General features: G+C 49.6%; 1 protein-coding gene across 4 annotated transcripts; it reads left to right on the forward strand.

Moving 5' to 3' along the window:
- AEN (apoptosis enhancing nuclease) lies at positions 1-22,683 on the forward strand. Of its 4 annotated transcripts, none has more exons than XM_064480568.1 (6): positions 1-1,276; positions 4,019-4,135; positions 10,500-10,582; positions 17,770-18,373; positions 20,731-20,931; positions 21,537-22,683. In XM_064480568.1, exons 3-6 carry the CDS (start codon positions 10,578-10,580, stop codon positions 21,771-21,773), a joined length of 1,047 nt encoding a protein of 348 aa, XP_064336638.1. In that variant the 5' UTR covers positions 1-1,276; positions 4,019-4,135; positions 10,500-10,577; the 3' UTR covers positions 21,774-22,683. The 4 variants fall into 4 exon arrangements, with proteins under 4 accessions (XP_064336638.1, XP_064336639.1, XP_031296400.1 ...); XM_064480569.1 differs by having other exon boundaries at positions 1-317; XM_031440540.2 differs by lacking the exons at positions 1-1,276; positions 4,019-4,135; positions 10,500-10,582 and adding an exon at positions 13,491-13,580.
- The last annotated feature ends 133 nt before the right edge of the window (positions 22,684-22,816 follow it).

Raw genomic sequence — 22,816 nt, forward strand, 5'->3', positions numbered from 1 at the left:
GGCCCCCGCAGCAGGGGCGATTGTGTCAGCACCGGGAGGACCATGCTGGGACTCTGGACCTGCCTCTCGCCCTGGAGGAACGGCCACCGCTCCGGACAACACTGATTACCCGAGAGAGGCAAGTATTCAAGGGGTGCTTCACAAATTATCTTCCTTAAACCCCAACCCCCTTCCCATCCCAAGACAACACCCCCGCTTCTGGTCTGCAGCTCTTGGGGGACAAGCGACGAGCTGGCGGCAAGGTGGTGAGGGAACTTTCTTCCAGAATGAAGTGGAAAGCAGTGGTCTTTCTTCCTGGCTGTGGCGACCCATGCCAGGTAAAACCCCAACCAGGGTCTCCCGTCCAATTCTCTGTCCCAGGTAAAGGGGTCGGGATTGGAGGAGCAGCCTATTGGAACTGAGGTTCGCTGAGCCTGGGGCTGCTTCGGAGGGCCGTAGGAGCGGGTAATAGGGCTTGGAATCTGCCAAAGGTGCCGAGCCCGCCGCCAAGTTCACAAAGAAGAAAGGAGGCAGTGAGGGCGCCTGGAAAGCGGCAAGCGGCTTCTCAGCCCGGAACCTGAGAGCTCCTAAGGGGTACTCGACCAGCTCGAGCTGTAGGGGCGTCTAGTTTTCGTACCTACCCGCGGGGCGACGCCGAAACCCAGCTTGCAGTTTATCTGGCTCGGTCTGGCGCCGCGTCGGAGGTGGGCAGCATCACAGATTTGGGAGTGCGCGCTCTCCGGACCCAGCCTCTCCAAGCCCACCGCCGCCGCCTCGTCTCCCGCACTGCTCGCCCTTCAGACTCTGGATGCCGCTGACGAGTTGCATGCAGAAAAGCGGCGGGGTTAGGTGTTCCAGACCTCTCCTCTCTGATTTGCCCGCCACAAGATCTTGAGCGCCAGGAGTCCTGGGATTCTGCCTGCAGAAGACCAGAGAGCCCAGTGCCGAAAGATAAAATCTGAGAAGTGCCGGGAGGCAGCTGGGTAACCATCCCAGTGCAAAGGGCTCTGCGTACCCGCTGCAACTGAGGCAAATAATCCCACTAATCCGGGAGGGAAAAGGAGAGGCTCCGGTGATTGCACCCAGGAGGGAGCCAGGTCCGCTGGCAAAGCGCATCTGGTGCAGACACGTTCTTGTCTCGCCTTTTACCCTGGCGGATGGAGCGCCTGTACTTCAGGGCCCTACCTCGGGATTAGAATCAGGCTGCTGAAGGTCCCCAGAGCCCCTCCACTGCGAGTCCGAGACTCCAGCTTCAGCACTAGAGGCTGGACAGCGCCCTGGTCCGAGAGCGCCCAAGGTGGGTTCCCACGCGCTACTTGGCCTCCTAGCCCGACGACGCTAGCAGGCCCTCAGGTCCCACGCGGAGGAGGCTAGAGTTCACTAAGAAAGGAGGTATTCATCTTCCCCATTTCTCCAGGAGTTTGGGTATCAGATTCTAGGAGGGCATTCTATCTCCCCTTCGCAAAAAGCGGTTGAAATAACTTGGTCCTAAATGCTGGCAGGTTGCCGAAGAGAAAAGAGGAGCGCCTGTAAGTGATGATCTTAGGGGCCAGCGGGGCGGTGGGTCTACCGGGAACCCCAGGCACAGGTGAACTGTGAAAGAGCGCCACTTCCAAGTCGTGCTCTCTCTCGCGACCGCGTCCCCATCTCCCCTTCTTTCTCTTTCCACAATCTCCATACGCCTTATCGCCAGTGAATGAAGGGAAAAGCGTGGGATGGTGGGAGAAGATATTGAGATATTGAGGCTGAGGATAAAAAGCACATTTTATCAAGGTTGCAATATGTCCAAAACGAACATCAAGGTCCGCATTTTTAGCCAAAAGAGCCTAAATTGATCCTTTGTATGAGGAGCAGAATGACTGTTTTGATGGGAAGGAAAAAAGTCACGGAGGGGAAGACGTTATCACAAAAAGGCTAGCAGGGGTGGGGGAGGAGAAGAGGGGGACAGGACCCCCGCACTAGAGTGTGGTTACCAGGCAACCAGCCCCAGCCTCTTGTTGCCTTGGTTACACTGAGTGGAGGGGCTCCAGTTATTGATTATCCGTGAGCACCTTTATTCTTTAAAATAGCTTCTAGAGAGCCTGGGCCTTCCCAGGTCTCAATGGGTGTCAACAGCCGCTCCTGCAAAATCCCTGGGGGTTAAGAAGAAATCCCGGAATGTGAATTTTTCCTTTTAAGTCAAGGTGAAAGGCGAAGTAGAAGTAGCTACCTTTCCACCATCTCAGTCCTTCCCACCCTGTCCCCGGCCCCCTTCAGAGAGGCAATCATATCCTATTCTGTTCTTTCTCTGGGATTTACAATTAAGGCTTTTTCCCCCATGTGGTTCTTTAGACAGAAGGGCTGATTCCTACCTCCATCCCTCACTTTTTCCTCTAATGAGAAAGACATATTTGTTCTTCATGGATGAACCGGAGGGAGGAAATTATCTAAAGGTGTCTCCAGTAAAAAAAAGGCTTTCTCCTTGGTTTGGCAGTGTTTTCTCCCTCCCTAAACACCCCCCTCATGCTGGAAGGGCTGAATTCTAGATCATCCCTTCTTTTCACCTCTTTGCACAGACCACACAGAAAGCACATGTACATAGAAATGGGATTCTCTTAGCAAAAACCACTAGCATCACCAGTATCTGATTCCTCAGAATTCTTTTATCTTTTCTCCCTCTTCAGCTCTGCCTTCAAAATTAGCAAATGCAGCACTTAAAGGTCCTAATCCTCTGAACTTTTCCGTTTCCCTTGATTGACAAATGTTGATTCCACTTTTCACCTGTCAGATTTGTCTGCCTGCATTCATTTGTAGTATCCCTGGTGGAAAATAATTTTACCCATAATTATCCAAAGGCAGCTGTAAAATTCTCAGTATGATTTAGGGGAAAATCACTAATAAGTTAAAAGAATAACCTGTGTTCTGTGCACTGTTTCATCTAGAATACTTCTTAAGAGCCATGAGCTTTCTCTTTTCAAAGCAAAACCTTGTTTTAAACAAGCTCTTACTTGACAACAGAGGAAGGGAAGGAAAGTCCATTATAGGCAGTAACTGTCATATTTTTATCTTTATTGCCCTGCATCAACAAACACACATATCTTTCCTTTTCTCTTCTTCAATTTTTCTTCACTCATTGCTAATGTAAAACTTTTTAAAAAATTATTATTATTTCAGATTAAGTTAAAGGCCAAAATTATCCTGCATGGGCTGGCCAGATATAGTTTTGGAGACATTTACATTAAAATGCTTTACCTGCACGTTATTATAAAAACTTTTTTTTAAGTCCAAACTGGACAGCTGGTCTGCTTTTTGTACTTTTTTCTTTGGTGCCCTCCTTTATGAATTCTCCAGGCAGCTATCATCACATCAATAATGTCCCATAGCAACAGTCTGGTTTTTTAAAAATTATTATTCCCTTTCTGTTCATTTTCTTTATGGACAAAGGGTCTACTTTCCTATCAAGAAGAGAACTGAGATCTTATTGACCAGAAAGGAAGAGGCATTCTTTCATTGGTTGGTATGTATTGCCTTGTCAACCAATCAGAGGGTGCCATTTATCCTTTTCTGACTAGCTAAGTGAGCAGGGTGCCCAGAATGATTGAATCTGCCTTAGTTCCATCAAGCAGCAAAGGATGAACTCAAGAGTTCTGAGACCCAGGATTTGCTATTTGCTTTGGCTAATCCAGATTGTATTTGACTTGTAAGGATGAATTTAGCTACCTAATTATTTTTAGCTTACTTGAGCACATCTGGATTACACATTATTCTATGAATTTTTTTTCATTTAAAAATATATTATGATTATCTTTCCAAGTCAGTGCAGATTATTGGTATCAGCACACCAATGGTCCAGGGATCTTTGTGATTTCCTGTAAAAGTATAGAATTGGTCCCCCACCCTTAAAGATTTAGTGAAAATTTGGGGGCATGAGGATTGGAAGGTAGAAGAGTGAAGAGCTATGTTACCTATGATGAACAAATATCTCAGCTTTTGGATTCATTCTGTCCAACTTTGGTGTCCCTGGTAGTTTTGTTTGTTTCTCTATTTTAATTCTTCACAGCTGCCCTTCTGGCCCACATTTTCAGTGACAAGTAGAAAAGCTGGATGGATGGAGACAATGGCCTCTAATTCCGTGTAAGAGAAGACCCATAACGAACGTCCCAGGAAGGCTGTGCCGGTAGGTGGTGGTGATCCCTGGAACTAGGGATTACCCTAGTGTGCCGTGGCACTGGGGTTGGACATGTCTTTTTTCTTTCTTTCTTTCTCCCTCCACCAAATAGTCCTATTTAGGGATGCTGGCACTAGTCTCCATGCTTCTAAAAGGAAGAGGGCATCAAAGTTCTTTCCCTCTTATAACAGAAAACGTCTGACAACAGCCTGAGAAAACTTAACGTAAATACAGACCCTCTTGGCCAGTCTTTTCTTGTTCTTGGCTGGAGGGGATGCTGCGAGGGGACAGATGCTTGACCGTGATGGTGCTATCAAGAGCCACCTCCTTCAGTGACCCCATCTGTGCCAGGATTTGAGTGGACTGTGAGCCCCAGTGTTAGACTATAAGCCCTTCAATATTAGGGGCAATGTCGTGTACACTAGTGATTTCCTGAAGCTTAGCGTCAGGGCTCAGCAAATATTTGAACTGAATCCTACAGGCTAGCATTAAGACAACTCCCTTAACTTCCTTTTTATGACAATGGCAGCTCTAGCCCTGCCCCCTCCCCCATCTCTCTCTTCCAAAAGCTTCATATTCCCTAGCTCTCTTCACAAAAGATAAATGAAGGCTCAGTTAATTGTTACCATGGTTACATGGAGTGGCCACACTGAGGATCCCTATCACCCCTTACTGTCAGAAGGAAAAAGAGAGGAGGGGTTTGGGGATCTTTGTCACAGAGGGAACCATGGAAACAAGCGTTGCTAGGGGGATGGCTCTAAATTCAGGGGAAAGAAACTAGAAGTGGGGAGAGGGAGTTGGTGGGCTCAAGGGCAGGTCATTTTTTCAAGGTACATTTCTCTGAGACTAGAGCAGCCTCTTTCACTTCTTGCATCCTCCCCCAACCCAGATAGAGCCCAGAGTTAAAGAATTTTAGAAAACTGGGGCCACTGTCAGGTTCAAATCCATCTTCATTGGTCCTGCAAGGGAAAAGCCAATGAAAATGGACTTCTTTTGTTCACATCCCAAGGTTATACTCTACCTCTGAACTCTGCCTTTTTGCCAATCAGTTTTATATACTATAAGCCAGGCTCTGTGCTAGGCACTGGGATGTAATAGTCAGCAAAAGAGTCCCTGCTCTCACGGTGAGCTGACAGCAGGACAGCCACTTGGCTTGAAGGCCAGAGTTGCTCACATAGGCTAGATTGGACAGTCCTGCAGGGCAGTGTCCAGAGGGCTGCCAGGAGTCTCTCCAAACTCTCTTTGTAATACCTTTTAGCTTATCTATTACCACCTGAAGTTTACCTGAGAGCTTGCTGATAAAGGCCTGTTTTCCATGGGAACACCTAGAGCTCTAACCCCTCAGGTGAACACCTTGAATATACCTTTGGTAGTCTTGTCCTGTAAAATTACACTGATGTCTTTTTCTCTGAAACTGTACGCCAAGGATCATGAACTAGTCCTTTCTGAAAAGTGCCAAAGAGATGAAGGGTTGTTATTATTCTTTTTATTTTACAAGAAATTGAAGACAACAAATCCCTCTCTCTTCCTTGATGGGTTAGGTGGGGGCTGAGTTAGGTTCCAAGGTAGGGTATAATCATGGGGCGTGAACACAGTAAGTCCATTTTCATTGGCTTTCATTCCCCGAAGCTTGGAGTTGCACTCTGCTGGGGAGTGGAGAGGGGGTACCCTGAAGAGGGATACCCCTCTCTTACATCCTCCCAGAAGAAGCTGTCTGAGGCCTACCTGTCCTACCTGTCTCTAATCTTCAGTTTCTCTGGGCCAGCTCTTCCCCACTCTGGGTGGAGAGGACTGGCCCAAGGATGGAGGGCTGGGCTACAGAGGGGGAGTTTGTAATTAAAAAGAAAAAGAATTAAAAGCAGCACCAAAAGGGAAGGGTAATTATCCTTCAGCTGCTGCAGAAATACAATTAGGGCCGTGCTCTCTGAGCCGCCAGGATATTGTGGCTTTTGCTAATTAAGAAGCGGATATGCCCTGCCAAGCGCAATTAGAGGCCAGCCGGGCAGTGAGGGCCATGCCTCTCCTCCACCAGTGCCTAGGCCTGGGGAAATTAACCCGTGAGCCCAGCGCTGGGCCAGGCTGGGGGTGGGGGGCAGGAGCAGGACTCCACGCTCCCCCTGCCCACAGCCCTTTCCCTTTTTCCTTTCCTCTCCATTCTGCTCACCCCAGCACCCCCACCTCCACTGCATTCTGAGCTGTGGCACTGGGAGGATTTTTCACCCTGGGCCTGGACTGTGAACTCTGGGGCGCGGGCGACCTGGTAAAGAGGGGTCACCATAACCTGGAGCTCTTCCTTTTTCCCTTCCCCACGATAGTCCAGGGCTTTAGGATGCCTGGAGAAAGGCGGAGAAATGAGCCGCCTGCTGCCTCTCTTTAAAAATAAGCTCCTCTTATTATTAAAGGAGGTATGTTCGCTATAGAAAATTGAACACTCCGAAGAAAAAGAAAATAAGGACATAATCTCCACCCCCGTCTCCACCGCCCATACTGAGTGGAGGTTCGGGACCATGCCGGGTTGGGGGAGGGGCGGCGGGAGGAGACGGGCCGGGCGGTGGGGCGGAGACAGAAGCCGCCCGGCAGGACCGTGGGGCTGGCTGACCGCCGGGTGGACCTGAGGTCACGCACCGCCTGGTGGCAGCGGCCCGGGCGCGGACGTGGACCAGCCAGCCCCATCTGGAAGACTAGTGATTTTGTTGTTGTCTCACTGCGCTCAACAACAAGTCCCAGTCTGCCGCATGGTGCCGGCTACCGCAGCCTGGGAGCGGGACTGGGGCTGGCTCGGCCCGTGCGCCCTTTGGGGCTCTCCTTCCCGAGTGTCTTTATGTGCTTTCTCTGTCCCCTAGAAAGCACACCTGGAAACTATCCTGAACAGCTCCCTAGGCAGCACACCTCAGGCAAACTCTTGAGAAACAAGGACAGACTACAGTGTGGAGGGGGGGAGCATGAGGGTGGGAGAGGTGGACAGGGTCTCAGTCCTCCGGGAACGGTGGGCTGCTTCCACACCACTAACAATGAGGTGGGGGGCGGGAGAGAGAATCTCTCCCCAGTCACTCACTGACTCACCCAACAGGCTTTTTTGATTGGGTTCCCTAAGTCCGCAGTACCTCCCACCCCGGGACCTGAGGTTTGATTGTTTTTGGCAGGAGACAGCCAGGGTGTGTGCCAGGCTAGGGGTTGGGGGTGGGGCAGGAAGGGGCATGCGTCCATGACCACGGTGCCTGCCATGCTTGGTGCCCTGGCAGCCACCTGAGGACATGCCTGATTCTGGGCAGCCTGGACCTTGCCTTGCCTACCCCAAGGTTGAGAGAGTGGACTTGACTGTATAGAACTTCTTCGTGGCCCCAGTCAGTGCTGCTGCGCCCAGCGGTGTCACCAAAACTGGGCTGAGGAAGCCCAGTCCTCCAACTGAGCTTGGGGCCACCCCACCAAGATGGCAGAAGCATTGATCTTGAAAACCACTTCCCAGCCTGCCTCCATGCCTCTGGGGGGCGGGGGGCACTTTGCCCTAGCATGGTCTCCAAGTCCCAATGATGAGACCCTCAGTGAAGACAAATTTTTCAAGCAACAAACTCGAATGCTCTCCCCAGTGTTTCCTACTGTATTCCCACCCTGGAGAAGGAGGCACTTCTGGGACCCTTGCACCACAGAAGGGAAGGGTTGGTCAGCAGCCTTGGGAGGCAGAAAAGAATGGGAAAGTCTTTTTTCTTCTTTAGAACACTAAAACATCTCACTAATTTAAGTTTGGTTGGGAATTTTACTCCTTTAGGGAGCCCTAAAAAAATGCAACCATTGCTGAGCTCACCCTGCCTCTTCCACTTGCTGGCTGTGTGACCTTTGGCAAGGCACTTAACCTCTCTGATCCAATCAGTCATTCACTTCCACTCAGAGGCTGCTTCTGTCACTGTTTCAGCTTCTCTTTCAGCTCCTCCAAACTGATTCTCTTCTTCCCCATTTCCTTCTTCTTAAATTTCTCTTTACTCCAATTCTGCCTAAAGCCAGTGGGCAGCCAGTCCTACTAGAAATCTCATTTTCACTTGAGAAGGCTGCAAATTAGTGTCACTCAGCAGGTGCTGGCCCTTCACTGGAGGAAAGGGGCCTGGGTTGGGCCAGAAGGGTCAGCACTGGGGAACAACGGGAGGGAAGGGGAGTCAAATCTCTCCTAGACAGTCTTCAGTATCCAGGGCTGCTGTGGAGACAGAAGGGAAAGAGATCCTGCTTCAGTGAAATAAACATCTGGGGAGTGGGGAGGGATTCCTGGCTTTGAAGTCAGACATATCCCAGTTCCAATCCTGGCTGCATCACTTACTAGCTGTGTGACTTTGAGGCAGTCACTTAACATCTCTGAGCCTCAGATTCCTTTTTCATAAAATGGAATTGATCACATCTACCTTGCTAGGTTGTTAAAATAATTAATCAAAAGTGTCATAACATATAATGGCACATGTAAACACTCAGTTGTAGTATCTTGGGCCTCTTCTTTCATAGTTTTTCTCTTCCCTGATCTGGGGCACCCACAGGTCCTCTTCCCTGAAGAAGGAACAAATGAGAACCACCATCTCGCTATCAGTCTCTCTCATCACATAGAAGTTTTATGCCATTTAAGTGTTTATCCTTCCCCTCCCAGGTCAATATCTTGTCCATTTCAAGAGGCTCCATATATATTTAAAGAATGACTATAGACCAAGTCTTCCCCTCCCACTCCCTGGTACCTCCCCTTTTTAAATATTCAGAAACCAAGACTTATGTTGTATGACCTACCTCTAAGTCACTCAGCAAGATATACTGCTTACTACTTTTTAAGGTAACTTTCTAGAAGCCTCAGAACACAAAAAGGTTGGTGATCCAAGGGTCAGGCATCTGAGTCCCCCTACCTTAACTGCATGTCCCAGTTTATGCAGCCAGCAGCCAGGCCTCTTGCGTCCACGTCTCCCCGGATGAACAGGGAGGCAGCGCCCTCTGCTGGATCCTCTAGGTAGCTGCGCTCTAGCTCCCGTTATCAGGCCTCCCTACCAGCTAGAATCACCTGGTGAGCTTTATAAAACTGTATGTTCAGGTCACACTGCAGACCAGTTAAACCAGAATCTTGGGGTGTGACCCGAGTGTCAGTATTTTTTAAATCTCTGCAGGCTATTCCAATGTTCAGCCAAGATGGAGGAATAATTACAGATTAATTTTCTATGTGAAGAAACTGTAGTCTAGAATGGAAAAAGTAACAGTATAGAATGAAATTCCCCTGGAACAAATTTGGCCAGTTTTCCGTACAAAATTAGTCATGTGAGACTTGACATGGGTCTAAAAGTCCTGGAAAATCTCAGGAGCTGGGGGAAGGTGTAAAGGTACCATAAATGTTGTGATGTTAGGCTGTGTCCAGGTAGGTCCAAAGTCAGTGTTGGATCAAGGGCGCTAGTAGAGGGTGAATCTCCTTGAATATAATGAGTAAATCATCTACCTTGGCTCCCAGAATTGCGTCAGCTTCACACCTTCTAATACATCAGATTTTAAAGTGCATCAGGAAGCTGTTACTTAGCTTATTAAAACAGAGATTGCCGGGCCCCACCCACCCCTGAGTTTCTGAGTCAGTTGGTCCAACACATTTCCAGGGGATGCCTAGGCTGCTGGTTTAGGAACACACTTGGGGAAGCGCTGCTATAAAAAATGACCGAAAATGATCAGTATCTGCCTTTATTTCTGTACCTGGTCCAGCAGTATGGGAATCCCCACAGCATCCCAAATAGTCCTCAAAGCAGGCACACTAGGAAGGCAGAATGGTGCTTGGAGTGTGGCATAATGATTTTAAGTGCAAGCACATGTCAGGTCCTCTGTACTCAAGTGCTTCCAGATTGACAAGGTGGAGGGGGAAAGGGTGGGGTCCCTGGGGGCCAGGCTTGGATCATGGGCTTTCCCTCACCAAGCCCCAGCTTCAAGGGATCTGTTATAGAGAAGCACCAGTCTTTGCGGAAGAAGATAGTTTCACTTCAGGCATCAGAAGTTGAGGTCCCTAAAGCTTGAGGTTGGAGGTACTGCAATTCACAAGTGAAGATGCCAACATTGGGCTATCCATATTGCATACGTGTGGACCTTCAACTTTTTTGCTTGATCATATTTTTTATCATAAGTCTCAATAGTTACAAAGGATGTATTGTAAATACCAATGTCCTTAAAAATAAATGTACCTGAGGTGGGTGGGGAAGAAAAAAAAGTGTCCATAAATGAATGCAGTGGAGTCTAAATATCCTAGCAATTTGATAACAATATTAGCCATTTTTAAAGTACATGAAACAACTATTACTGACAATGTTAAATTTTACCTGCACCCTGTGCACTTGGAAAAGAGCAATGGTGAACAAATTTCCCCCATTATTTTGTGTTTCAGAAACAACTTACTGTGAAGAAACACCCTGCCCCATAAGACCAAGAAAAGACACCTGGGTTCCCCCATTGTGTATCTTTGATGAGGTATGGACATTCCAAATTCCCATTCTTTGCTTCTTTGGTGATTAGCTGAACTGGTGGGCTCACAGATCAATTGGAATAAAATGCTTTATTAAGCTTTTTTCTTCCCCCTGGTCCCTGAACTATGGCCCACCCTCAACCAGAGCCAGTTTACAATCCCTCCTTAATGACCTCTCCAGGGAACAGGCTGGCCTCAGGGTAAAACAATCTCCATATCTAATATCTGATCTGATCACTTGGCTTCCACATCCTGGTCTTTCTAGCCTTGATTACTCCTCCCTATAAAAGAAAACCTTTTCTGCTAGCTACCTTTGAGAGCTAAAAGAGCATTCTCCATATTGCAATAAATCTGCCTCCTCCCCCCCAGTCCTTTCAAATAAAATCTCTGCTTACTAAATCTGGATTTATTTTTCATTGACATTATTTGTTTTTATTTACATTTTATATTACATTTACATGCAATATTCTTTTTACTTTTTGAACTTATATTTTCATTCAGCTTCTGCTATGGAGCTTTATCCTAGCATAATATATTTTCCTGCTTGGCAATATTTGCTGCAGAATCCAATCCTACATTTTTTTTCATCAAATAATTCTTTGCAGCTTTTGTGTGTGTGTGTGGGTAATTAGGTTTATTTATATGTTTGTTTGTTTGTTTTAATGGAGATACTGGGGATCAAACCCAGGACCTGATGCATGCTAAGCATGTGCTCTGCCACTGAGCTATACCCTCCCCCTGTCATACTTTTTTGTCACCAAATTTTACATATATATATATATAATTTAACTTGTTCACTCTAGAAAAATGTTCTGGGACCCATAAGGCTCCAAGTATTATTATTATTATTATTATTATTATTATTTTGCCTTCTGGATTGAGATATTGTTGTAATTATTTGTATTACATGTGAGCAAACAATAAACACACAGCATTTCATTATATGAGCTAACCTTTAAGCATAAAAAATAAATTTTCATTAGAAGTGCCATTGAAATTATGTCTCTTCTGGACATAGATTGAGCCAGTTACTTTTCCATTAAGTTTATAAATCTGGGGACGAATATCACTTTTTGCAAGAATGAGACAGAGTTGGGCCTTCTGCTTTGTTTTATGGGTGTAAGCACTGATAAACATTGTTCACATAAAAAACAGAAGTGGAAGGAGGTTTATTCTGGCAATGTCTCTCAGTTCTCCTAATTTCTGATAATTGTCTAGTCTCAAAAAAATTTTTAATGACCTATTAGCTGACAAAATGATTAAATCCTCCTTGGGTCATAGTGAAAGCAAAGAATTAGAAACTAGACTTGTAGAAGGATTTTTTGCCCACTTCTCAATAACAACCCATATTTAGAACAGCCTTATTTTCCTTCTTCTCTGGAGACTATCTTTATTTCCCAGGGTAATGCAACAGAGCAAGATTTAGAATGGTTGTGTGTGTGTAACTTTCCTTTGTAAAATGGGAGACAGCTGATTGTAAAAGAGGAGCGGGCAGTTGGACCCCAAGGACTCGAGGCACATTCCCAGGTCTAGTCCTACGGGAGCTGACAATCTGATTATTGGCTCTCTTAAAAACCCTCTTTGCCCCCAGAGTTACCTCTCACAGAGTCTCCAGGTCTGAATACAGCTGCTCTCCATTCTCTTCCCTTCTGCTCTCTTCCCCTCAGCGTTGCCTCCTAAGAAGCTCTGGAATCTGTCCCAAGCTCTTTATCCTCTCCACCACTCTGGCCACCAGGATCTTATCCTGCCTGAATGTCCACAATCACTCCCCTCCACCCCTCTTTCTCCTGGCGGGATCATTCCTCTGTTACTGCAGCCAGAGTGAACTCCTCCCAGTGCAAATCGCTGGTGAACCAGCTCTGGCTTCAACTCTTTCCAGCTTCCCCAAACTTTCAGGAGTCTGAGTAGAAGGACTGATTTTCTCTAGTGGCTTTATCCTTTGTCCTACTACCCTCAAATCTGTACCCTGGTCAGAAATAGCCAATTTCTGGACACACATACCCCTGGTCTTCTGAGTACTTTTGAGATGCCACTACTGCTTGCAAAATGGAGCTAGAAGGAAACTGACTGCCTCGATAAGGGTCTTTGGATCCTAGCTATTTCTCCTTAATTTTTTAAAATGTCAATTTCTTTCATTGTAAAACAGAAATAATAACGGTACATATCTCAAAGTATTCGTCTGATTAAATGGTTATGTTGCCCAGCATACTGTTAGTACTCATATAATAAATGCGAACTGTTTATTATTTTTTTTGTTGTTATTCACGTTGCACTAAGTTGTCTGTTAGTCTCTGTTACTGTACAGACCATGAGCAACCAGGGTCCCCAGTGATTGTGCTTATTCTGTGTATCCCAATGCCGAGCCCATAATAGGAAGCTATTTTTTATGAGTAAAGTATTGTAAAAGGATAAATGAAAAAATAGCGCCGAAGGAGCAAACTTGACTTAAAAAAAAACTTTCTTTAGTGACCATCATGTATATTATTTCACTGAAATCCCCTGACCTAGCTGACGCGTCAGAACCAACAATTAATTGGTTAATGTATATTATTTCACTGAAGTCTCGAGGAGGTAGGGGGTATTATTTCCATTCTGCAAATGTGAGTGTGTACGCTGTAAGTCATTCTGCCTTTAGTGCAGGGAGCTCACAGGATCCCACATCCCGACCCAGGGAGCGGGATGGACTGGAACCTGGGGACACAGATGAGAGCCGACCCGGGAGAGAGGAGGCCAAGCGCGCCTCACCAGTCTCTTTAAAATTTCCCGCGGGCTTGGATGTCCTGTGGCACCAACCACGCCCCTTTGGGAGTCCCCGCCCCTCCTACTCCCAAGCGCCAACCGGCAGCTAGCCAGGCTCCCGGCCAATCAGAAGAGGTCCTAGGCGGGCGCTGCCATTTAGCGAGCCAATAGGCGGGCGACCGGAGCGGGACTTGCCCGGGCATGTGGGAGCTGCGGGCTGCCTGGACACCACGTGCGAGCGTGAGGAGAATCGCGGGGCTTCAGGTGATCTCGGGGACCCTGCTGGGGATCGCGGGGTCGGGCGGGCTGACGCGATGAGCCCCTGGCCGCGGGGCCCTGCGCCTTGTGTCCGCCCCCGGCCTGCGCGGCGGACGCCCCGGCCGGGCCGATCCGGCTCCCGGGATCCGCGGTGTGCAGGCCTGGCCTCGGGCGCAGCCTGGTCCCGGCCTCATCTGCTCCGGGGTCTCGGGCCTGAGAGGCGGCTCTGGGCGATGAGGCTCGGCCTGGTGGGCGTCTGCTGGGCGCCAAGAACAGGGAGTGACCAACGCCCCAGTCCTTGCCGGGGTGAGGCCAGGCCTCCCACACGTCACTTCTCGGAGAACGCCGGCGGCTGGGGAAGACAGTGCGGGGCTTTCCTCGGACTTTTCTTGTCTCGTGAACTTCCTGGTAGCATAGGGGACTTTATAGAGCCAACCTTTCTCAATTTCGGGCGATTATTAGTATCATGGCTTGGTGGGGGGGGCGCGCTCTTTAAAATGCAGATTCTCAGGCCCTGTTTCCCCAAATGGCAGATAAGAAGGTGTGGGGGTAGACCTAGAAATCGGCCTTTTACAAGATGTCTTAATTGATTCTGGTAATGAACTGCTTTTGGGAAGCCCTTAACCTAGTTGGATGCTCCGGTTAAATAAACCCTCGTTTTCTGTTAGGAGACTCTGTCTTGGTCCAGTTCATCTAGCTCTGGTTCTGGGCTGGAGAGAGATATGTTCGCCTTCACTGAAAGAGTTGTTATTAGAGCAAAACTCTTCCCCAGCCTCACTGAGCTCCATGTGGGGGCCCAGGATGAGGGAGGCGTGCCCTTCCTGATTAATTGTTGGTTCTGACGCGTCAGCTAGGTCAGGGCTTGTAGAGAGGACTGTTTTCATCTCTTGGAACACAAGGCCACAGAGACCTTGTTTCTTAGGGATCCTAACTTGTGCGGCCTTTGGAACCTTGCCAGTAGTGTCAGGGAGGCCACCGACCGACCGTAGCCCGGCCTCAACTCCTGACCGGGAGGAGAAAGTAAAGGGCCCTCCTCTCCAACGGAAGTCATTTATTAGTGGGATCAGTCTGTCTTCTTAGTCCTCATTCTCCCTATTGCTGGGCTGAGGCAAACTGAGGTTCTGTATTTGTCAGCCCGAATATGTGGCTTGTTAACGTGAGGAAGCTGATTATAGTTAAGGAGCCTCTTTAACAAGGAGAAGGCTTCTTGGGGAAGGAATAAGCAAGCAGAGGAGGATGAGTCAGAATGGGTCACCTGTCCCAAAACTCTAGGGAGATTGATGGCTCCCATCTATCTCTGGATTTTAGGGTGGGAGGGGCGAGGGGAGATAATTAGTTTTGTTTGTTTATTTATTTATTAATGGAAGTACTGGGGATTGAACCCAGGACCTCAAGCAAGCTAAGCATGCACCCTACCACTGAGCAGTTAAGTGCATCCCCACCTTCCCCCGCATCCGTCTCTGGATTAAACTCAAATTTTTGCCGCTGTCCAGGGACAATTCTCTCTCACTGTCCCCACTTCACTCATCACCTCATCCCCTACCTTCTTGCTTTCCAATTGCTGCACCAAACTCCTTGCCTTCCCACAGTGGATGTGCTTTGCCTCTTGGACTTTGTCTGTCTGGATGCCCTTCCCTTCCTGGGCTGCCTGGCAGACCTTTCTGAAACCCTTCAAAGTGCTTCTCTTTCCCCCCAGCTCCTGCCAACTGCCAGGCCTTCTCTGATCCAGCGTTTCTGCTTTTTCAAATACCTGGCTTGGTGAGTCAGGCATGAGTCCTTAGTCCATGGCTCCCATCCTCAGCACACCCTTGTAAGTTTCTGACTGTCTCTCACTTTCCCCACCTAGAGTTCCTGAAGATGTTCCTCCAGCTCTGTAGTCCCCACAGGTTGGCAGAGAGCAGGCCTGGTGTCAGCTCCGTTCACACACTTCTGGGGGAGGATCTGCTCCATGCCAAGTCACAGGGTGGCTGTTGGAGAAGGGACAGAGACAAACAAGGCTCTATCCCTGCCTTCAGAGTGCTCTGAGGCAGACTGTAATTACTGACTTTGAAGGGTGTAGTAAATTCTCTGATTGTGCTGTCAGAGCACAGAGGGGTGAACTTCTTTGCTCCCCAGCTAGACTGTAAATGTCTGGGGTCAGGGCTACTGCTCCATATTTCAGTGACCTCCTGAGGTACCTCTGGGGCTCCCTCACTTGACCAGCAGAGACCAGTTGGGGACATTAATTGAGGGTAGGAACAGCTTGGGGAAAAGCCACCAGTGTGCTGGACTTCCTAGAGTGGGGGCAGAAGGTTAAGTGGTAAAAAGTGGAGAAGAGTAGTTCCTGCAGCCAGGCCCACCTTGTGCCTCACGGCCAAATGGCATCAGGGTGCTGGTGGGCCCCTCTTCCTCCATCGTAGGGTACTTCTCTCAGGCCTTTTCCCCTGATGTGGCCACTCATTCCTCTCCCTTCCACCTGGAGGGATGCTATTCCACCTTCACCCAGACTTGACCTCCTCCCCTGGCACTTCACACACAGCCCTTCACACACTTTCTGCTTCATTTCTGTCTCTGCAGTGACACTAAACTCCTTGGAGTCCAGGATTCATTTTTGTAACTCTCTGCCCAGCACTTGGCCCAGTTGGGACCCCAGAGGCCTCTGTGGCATTGGCCTATGCAACCCAGAGGCATAAAGGGTTGTTCCTGAAGGGCTTCCTGGAGGACACAGAAAGGGTATGAGGGATGTGAGTGGGAAGGGAGGCAGGAGGAAGGCCTGTGGGAGGGGCCAGTGAGTCCAGGCTGAGGCAGCTCTGGCCTGGGAAGAGCTGGTAACCAACCATGAGCTGGAGTCCTCAGCTCTCGGGGCAGAGTGGGTGGAGGAGGGAGCAGGTAGTTAGTTATTGAGCCCCTACTGCATGTAATATACACAGATCCCAGCACACATAGATTGGGCCATTTCCTCTTCCCCTAAGAAGGGTAGTCAGGCCGTTTTACATGCAAAGAATCTGACACTCAGTGGTTAGGTAACATACAAATCTGAGTTAGCCCCTGCTTTGCCTACTTCAAAGCCCTGGTTTTCTGGTGTTTTAAAAATGTGCCAGCTGACTTAGCACAGCAAACAAGAGGAAGCTTTCCCAGCTACATCTGCTGTTGGGAAGATGCTGGCCTGATTGCATGGGATTTGCAAACCCATGTGAACATCAAACCTTTCCTGTGGCAGTGGTTTGCAACAGCATCTCTTCTCAGGGTTGGAGAACTTGTGGGAGGGTATCACAGAAATCTGCAGCACTATAGAGCAGGGTTTTTTTCTGTTTCTCTTTAAGATTTGAGCTGGTTTACCAGCACACCAGTGCCTATAGGCTTCAGTGATAAAACTACACATCCAACTATTTTTAAATGTTTGTAGACATTGTTGTGATGAATGAATTAGAAAGTCATTTAGTGGATTACATCATTTTTGTTAACACATACCCCAAAACAACTATTGTGAGCTTCCTGTGAAATATTTTCTCCAGGTTCTGCTGTGGAAATGTGCCTTCACATTTCATGAAGATTTTTGGTTTTATTTTTAATGGGACTTCATATATATACCTTTTCTGTAACCTTTATTTTCCCGTAACTATACCTTTCTAAAATTTTTGATACTAACATTGCAGGTAAGCTACGGCTTGGAGGTTGAGAGCGTGGATTCTGAGTTTACATCAGCCTTTGTTACTAATTGAGCAAGTTTCTTAACTTCTATGCCTCAGTTTTTTTTGAAGATTTAAAATTTTTGTTGAAATATCTTTTATTTAAATTTTTATTTAGCTATTTTAAAATTGAATTATAGTTGATCAACAATGTTGTGTTAGTTTCAGGTGTACAGCAAAGTGATTCAATTATATATACATATATATATATATTCTTTTTCAGATTCTTTTTCATTACAGGTTATAGGCCTCAGCTTCTGTACCTGTATATGAGGATAATGATACTTTGTTCAAGTTTTTGGGAAGACTGAGTGATTCCATGTGTGATTCCGCATGTGAGATTGACTGTGTGAGTGCGATTATTATTAAAATAGATCTGTGACTCCACTTGGGATCCTGAGACAAAGTATAGGGCTCTAGGGCAGCCCGGCAGTAAACACTGCAGGGAGGAAGTGGGGGATGGAGGGGCAGGGCTGGCCTGGCACCCTCCTCACCCAGCCCCTCTGCCCTCTGTGTTCTCTCCCCAGGTTGTTGCCTCACTGGCAGGTTACCTCCCAGGCCTCCCTTGCCCTGAGCGGTGAGCTGATTGGGATGGTACCCCGGGAAGCTCCTGAGTCTGCCCAGTGCCTGTGTCCTTCTCTGGCCAGCCTGAATGCCAAGGATGTGCTTCGGAGGAAGCACAAGAGGAGGAGCCGACAGCACCAGCGGTTCATGGCCCGGAAGGCTTTGCTTCAGGAGCAGGGGCTGCTGAGCACACCCCCAGAACCGGGATCCTCCCCACTGCCCATGCGGTGGGGGGCACCGCCTGGCAGGGAAGCCTCCAGCAGGGCGAGGCAGCATCCAAAGGCTGAATCTGGAAATGCCTCTGCCAGCAGAAAGCCCACCCCCAGGGAATTTGCTGGGCCCGTGCCCACCAGGTGCGTGGCTATCGACTGTGAGATGGTGGGCACGGGACCCCGAGGGCGAGTGAGTGAGCTGGCCCGCTGCTCCGTGGTGAGTTACCATGGCGACGTCCTCTACGACAAGTACATCCGGCCTGAGATGCCCATCGTGGACTACCGTACTCGCTGGAGTGGCATCACTCGGCAGCACATGCGCAAGGCCATCCCCTTCCAGGTGGCCCAGAAGGAGGTGAGGTCAGGGCTGGGGGCTTGTCTGGGTCAGTGTGATGGGCTGGGAAGAGCAGTCCCTGGTCTGAGTCAACACTTAGCCAGCCTCTGGAAGCGAGAGACCTCAGGAAACTTACTTCTCCAAACAGTGGGTTTTTTCTCCATAGAAAAGGGTGAATAGAAATCTGCCCTTCCTGCATGGAAGGACTGCTGGGGTGTTCGCGATCGTTTTTGTGGAAAGGCTGTGCGGACTGTAAGATTTGAAATAGCTTACACTCTGCATTTGCTTTTCTGTTATAAAAGTGTTACATGTCTGCATAAAATTTGTAAGGCCCATGGTGGTATCACCTTCAGGTGTTTTTTCATTGCTTTGAAAAAAATTAATTAGTGGTTGGAACCACACTAACATGCCAGGAATGTCCCAAACATCCTTGAGCATGGGAGATGCCTAAATCCTTATTAACAATTCTGGATCCTTGTCCCCAGACCACTCCATAGAGATTCTAATCCAGCAGGTCTCTAATCCTTGGGAGGGTTCTGGTGTGTGTGTTCCTAAAAGCCATCACACTGTTCAAACTTGCACAATAAAAACCTTAGAGCTAATAGGGAAAATGGGGTTAGGGACACAACCCTCAGAAAACTTCATCAGTGACAGCCAAAAATAAAAAGATAGAAACTTAATAATAGTGGTAGCGCCATTTTGCATAGGTTCAGTGGTTAAGAAATGCATAAATACACCAGTAAGTATGGCACTTTGCCTTGAAAAAGCCCTGGAACTCTCGGGGAAGTGGGTGTCAGGAGGGTGGCTGCCAGCACTATGGTGGAAGGGTGGAGGGAGTTACCAGAAGTCAGGAAGTGGGGACGCCAGGTGCAGGCAGCTGTGGCTCAGCAGGCAGGTGAATTAAGCTGGCTGGTAGGTGTTGGAGGTGTGGGCACTTTGTGGATTCCCTGGTGTCTCGGTGCAGCTGGGTGCGGTTCCTGCATTCACGGGGTGTTTCTCAAGGGCGAAATTTGCGTTATTCTTAAATCAAGTCCTAATACGTTAACCACTGTTGGACCATTTTGCATTTTCAAAAGAAGGGTTGTAGCAGAACTACGTAACATTTCTGGGTTATTTGTGGGATTAGGTAAATTTAGGAGATACCCGTATAAGTCATCTTGTGTCTTCCTTTTTCACATAAGATACAGCCTACGCATATCTTTCAAAAGGTTGTTTATCAAGCAGGCTGATCAGGAGTGGGAGGAACAGGAAAGGAGGCCTATGGAGAACCCTCTAGCTCTTTGGTGCTTCCCTCGACCTGCCAAGAGCAGGGCCACTTTTGATCTGCCCAGACTCTGAGCCAGTGTGGAGTGCGCTACATGGCTTGTGTGTGTGTGAGGGGTGACTGGGGTAGGTGGCACTCCCCTACCACAGAAGTCTAAACGCACCTTACCCATATGCTGTGAGAGCTGAGTTTAGCGATAATCCACACTTGGCACCAGCAGAGGCAGGCCGTGGGAGGCCAGCGGCGGGAGATAAGGAGATCCAAGCCCAGTAAAGAGGGTGTTGCAGGCCCGTGGCTCTGGTTGTGGCCTCCCCGGGGCCTGAGGAGAGTGGAAGGCGGGAAAGAAAGGAACACATTGTGCCGATGGTCAGAGCTGAGCCGGAGGGCAGACTTCGAGGGTGAGAAATGGGAGTCGTGTACAGCAGAGGGGCAACGGGATGGAATCCTGAAGGGAGGGACTGTTCTGTTAATAGTATAGAAGCTGCTGTTGGTGATAATGTCTCCAGTGCCCTGCCCAGTTTTGTGACTTCACCCAGCGGGTCTCCACTGAGCACCCACTGTGTGCTGAGCATTCGTTGATCATCACTAGTCCAGGAAAACATGGTCCCTGCATGTTACAATGAGCTTACAGTAGGGGGAGGTGGACAGACCCTGCTGGAGCTAAACATGTCCTTAGAAAATGTGTGAATCTCCCCCTAAGGAGGGAACAGGAGGAGGCCTCCCAACCTTCAAGCTGAGACCTGCTGGGTGGGGCGGGAGGGCTGGCGAGGGCTTCCAGGCTGAGAGAGAAGGGCCTGTGCCAGCAGGGAGGAGTGCTTTTATTGGGTGACCTACCGCCCGAGAGCTCCCTGATGCTCAGGACCACCCCGTCAGGGCTGTTGGCAGCTTTCCTGTTTTGCAGGTGTGGGGGATGCTTATGCACACCCCTGGGTATGGTGAGTAGTGAGTAGAGGGTCTGGATTCAAACTTGGGCAGCCTGGTTGAGGGGGGGGAGCCCATGGTCTCCCCGCTCCGTGCTGCCTCCCTCCAAAGGGGTCCCCGCACCCCTGATTAGGGTGTCGGGATGTGTCTTGTGCCCACCTGATGGTGGGGCCCTCCTGACTCCTGCTTATAGATCCTGAAGCTCCTGAAGGGCAAGGTGGTGGTGGGCCACGCGCTACACAACGACTTCCAGGCTCTCAAATACGTCCACCCTCGGGGCCAGACCCGGGATACCACTTATGTCCCGAACCTCCTCAGCCAGCCGGGCCTCCACACCCGGACCCGGGTCTCTCTCAAGGACCTGGCCCTGCAGCTGCTGCACAAGAAAATCCAGGTACGTGGTGCAGGAGCATTGGGCAGAGGGTGTGGGGAGAAGGCCTGGCCTCCATGCCCTTTGGACCACGGACAGGCCATGCCTCCAGCCTCCCAGTCAGGTCCCGGGGCTCCCGCGTGTAGCCCTGGGGGTTTTCCCTCCACAGTCCTCCTTCCCCAGTGTAGTGTGACAGCCAGCCACATCCCCCAGGCTGATCTCTTTCAGACCTGTCTCCTGCCCAGTTCCTGGCTCTGTCCCTGTGTTTTCATGTAGAACCTCATCTCCTGCAACCAGAGTGGAGCCTTCAGCCGGGACCCCGAGTAACTTGCTCCTGCTGCACCTCGTGTTCCTTATTCCATCTGCTTTATGAGCCTTTGAAGCAAGGATTTTTTTTTTTTTCCACCATGTTTTATATTTGAAGAAACAGGCTTAGAGAAGCCAGCTGGCTTGTGGCACGGCTGAGATTCCACCACTTTGCTGGGTGACTAGGACCCATGCCCTTTTCACTGTACCAGGCAGTGCACCCCCATTCTGAGAATAAGCGCCCCTTGGCTTGTCCACAGAGTCCAGAGTGCCAGGCCTCCCACCAGGACTGCAGGCAGTGATGGGTGGGCTGTCATCCGCAGGTGGGCCAGCACGGGCACTCGTCGGTGGAAGATGCCATGACGGCCATGGAGCTCTACCGGCTGGTGGAGGTGCGGTGGGAAGAGCAGGAGGCCAGCAGCCTCCAGACGCACGCTGAGGACAGAGACCCCGACAGCAGCACGGACATGGAGCAGTATATGGAGGACCAGTACTGGCCTGAGGACCTGGCCCAGGGCACCAGCAGAGGAATGGGGGAGGCGCAAGGCAGGAGGGAGTGAGGGAGGAGAGGCTCCCGTGGAGAGTGGGGTCAGGAGAGCACTAGGGCGTCATCCTGGCTGGGGCAGGATGCTGCCAGCTGCCCCAAGAGTCAGTGGAGTTGGGACCATCTGTCCTCTGAGCTCCCTTTGCCCCCAGCCCTCCCCTCTCCAGGGCTGTGGTCTGCTTTTTCCCCCTGACTCCTGTGGTTTTGCTAATGGCACTTTACAGACACCAGGAAAATGTCAGGTGGGCCAGCTGCTGGAGCCCAGCAGGAGTAGGGAAGGTGCCCACAGACAGCCCCAGGCTGTCATGCCTTCCCGCCCCCAAGGTGTGCTCTCTCCAGGGGTAATGTCTCCTCTGGGGGTGGTAGGGGGAGGGGTCAATGACCTGGACCTCCCTTAGCTCAGCTCAGTGGCCTGGGGTAAGGTTTTCTTCTGTTGTTGCCATCTACCTCTTCCTCCACAGTCATTTTCAGGTTCGGAATAAAGATGCCCTGAAGCTGTAGAGATAAGGCCATCTCTCTGTAGACTTCAGGGACATTTCTTCCCCTTCTCTCAGGACTGGCACTCTGGCTGAGCCATTGTAGGAACTACTAGGCTACAATGGAACAGCAGAGCCCACAGGCCCGTGGGGAGCTGGTCCTCATAGCTGCCAGACATCACTATTCTGGGAGGAGGGGAAACAGGCTTTGGGTAGAGACCAGCATGTTTATTTTGACCGAAATCAGGCATTCCTCCTGCCCACCCAGCACGAGGCTCTCTTAAGCAAAAGCCTGAGAAGCAAGACAGCAGTTTGAATTCTGGGACCCCGGTGCAGAATTGCCCACAAGGAACCTTTATTTATTGCGGGCAGGGCGGCGGGGCTGTAGAGGAGCAGAGGGCAGGTCCGCTGGGACCAGGCTGGGCCTTGATGGCCATGCAGCTGTGCCTGCACTCGGGTGGGTGCCCCTAGTCACCATGGTGCTTGAGTTGTCTCCAGTTTTCTAAAAATGTTCTCTGTCAGGATTTCATCCCCCAGCCCTCTTTCCTTCTTTCTTCCTAAGGGGCAATTCTGGGGTACTGGC

Source organism: Camelus dromedarius, chromosome 29 (assembly GCF_036321535.1).
Source record: "Camelus dromedarius isolate mCamDro1 chromosome 29, mCamDro1.pat, whole genome shotgun sequence".
Taxonomy (NCBI): domain Eukaryota; kingdom Metazoa; phylum Chordata; class Mammalia; order Artiodactyla; family Camelidae; genus Camelus; species Camelus dromedarius.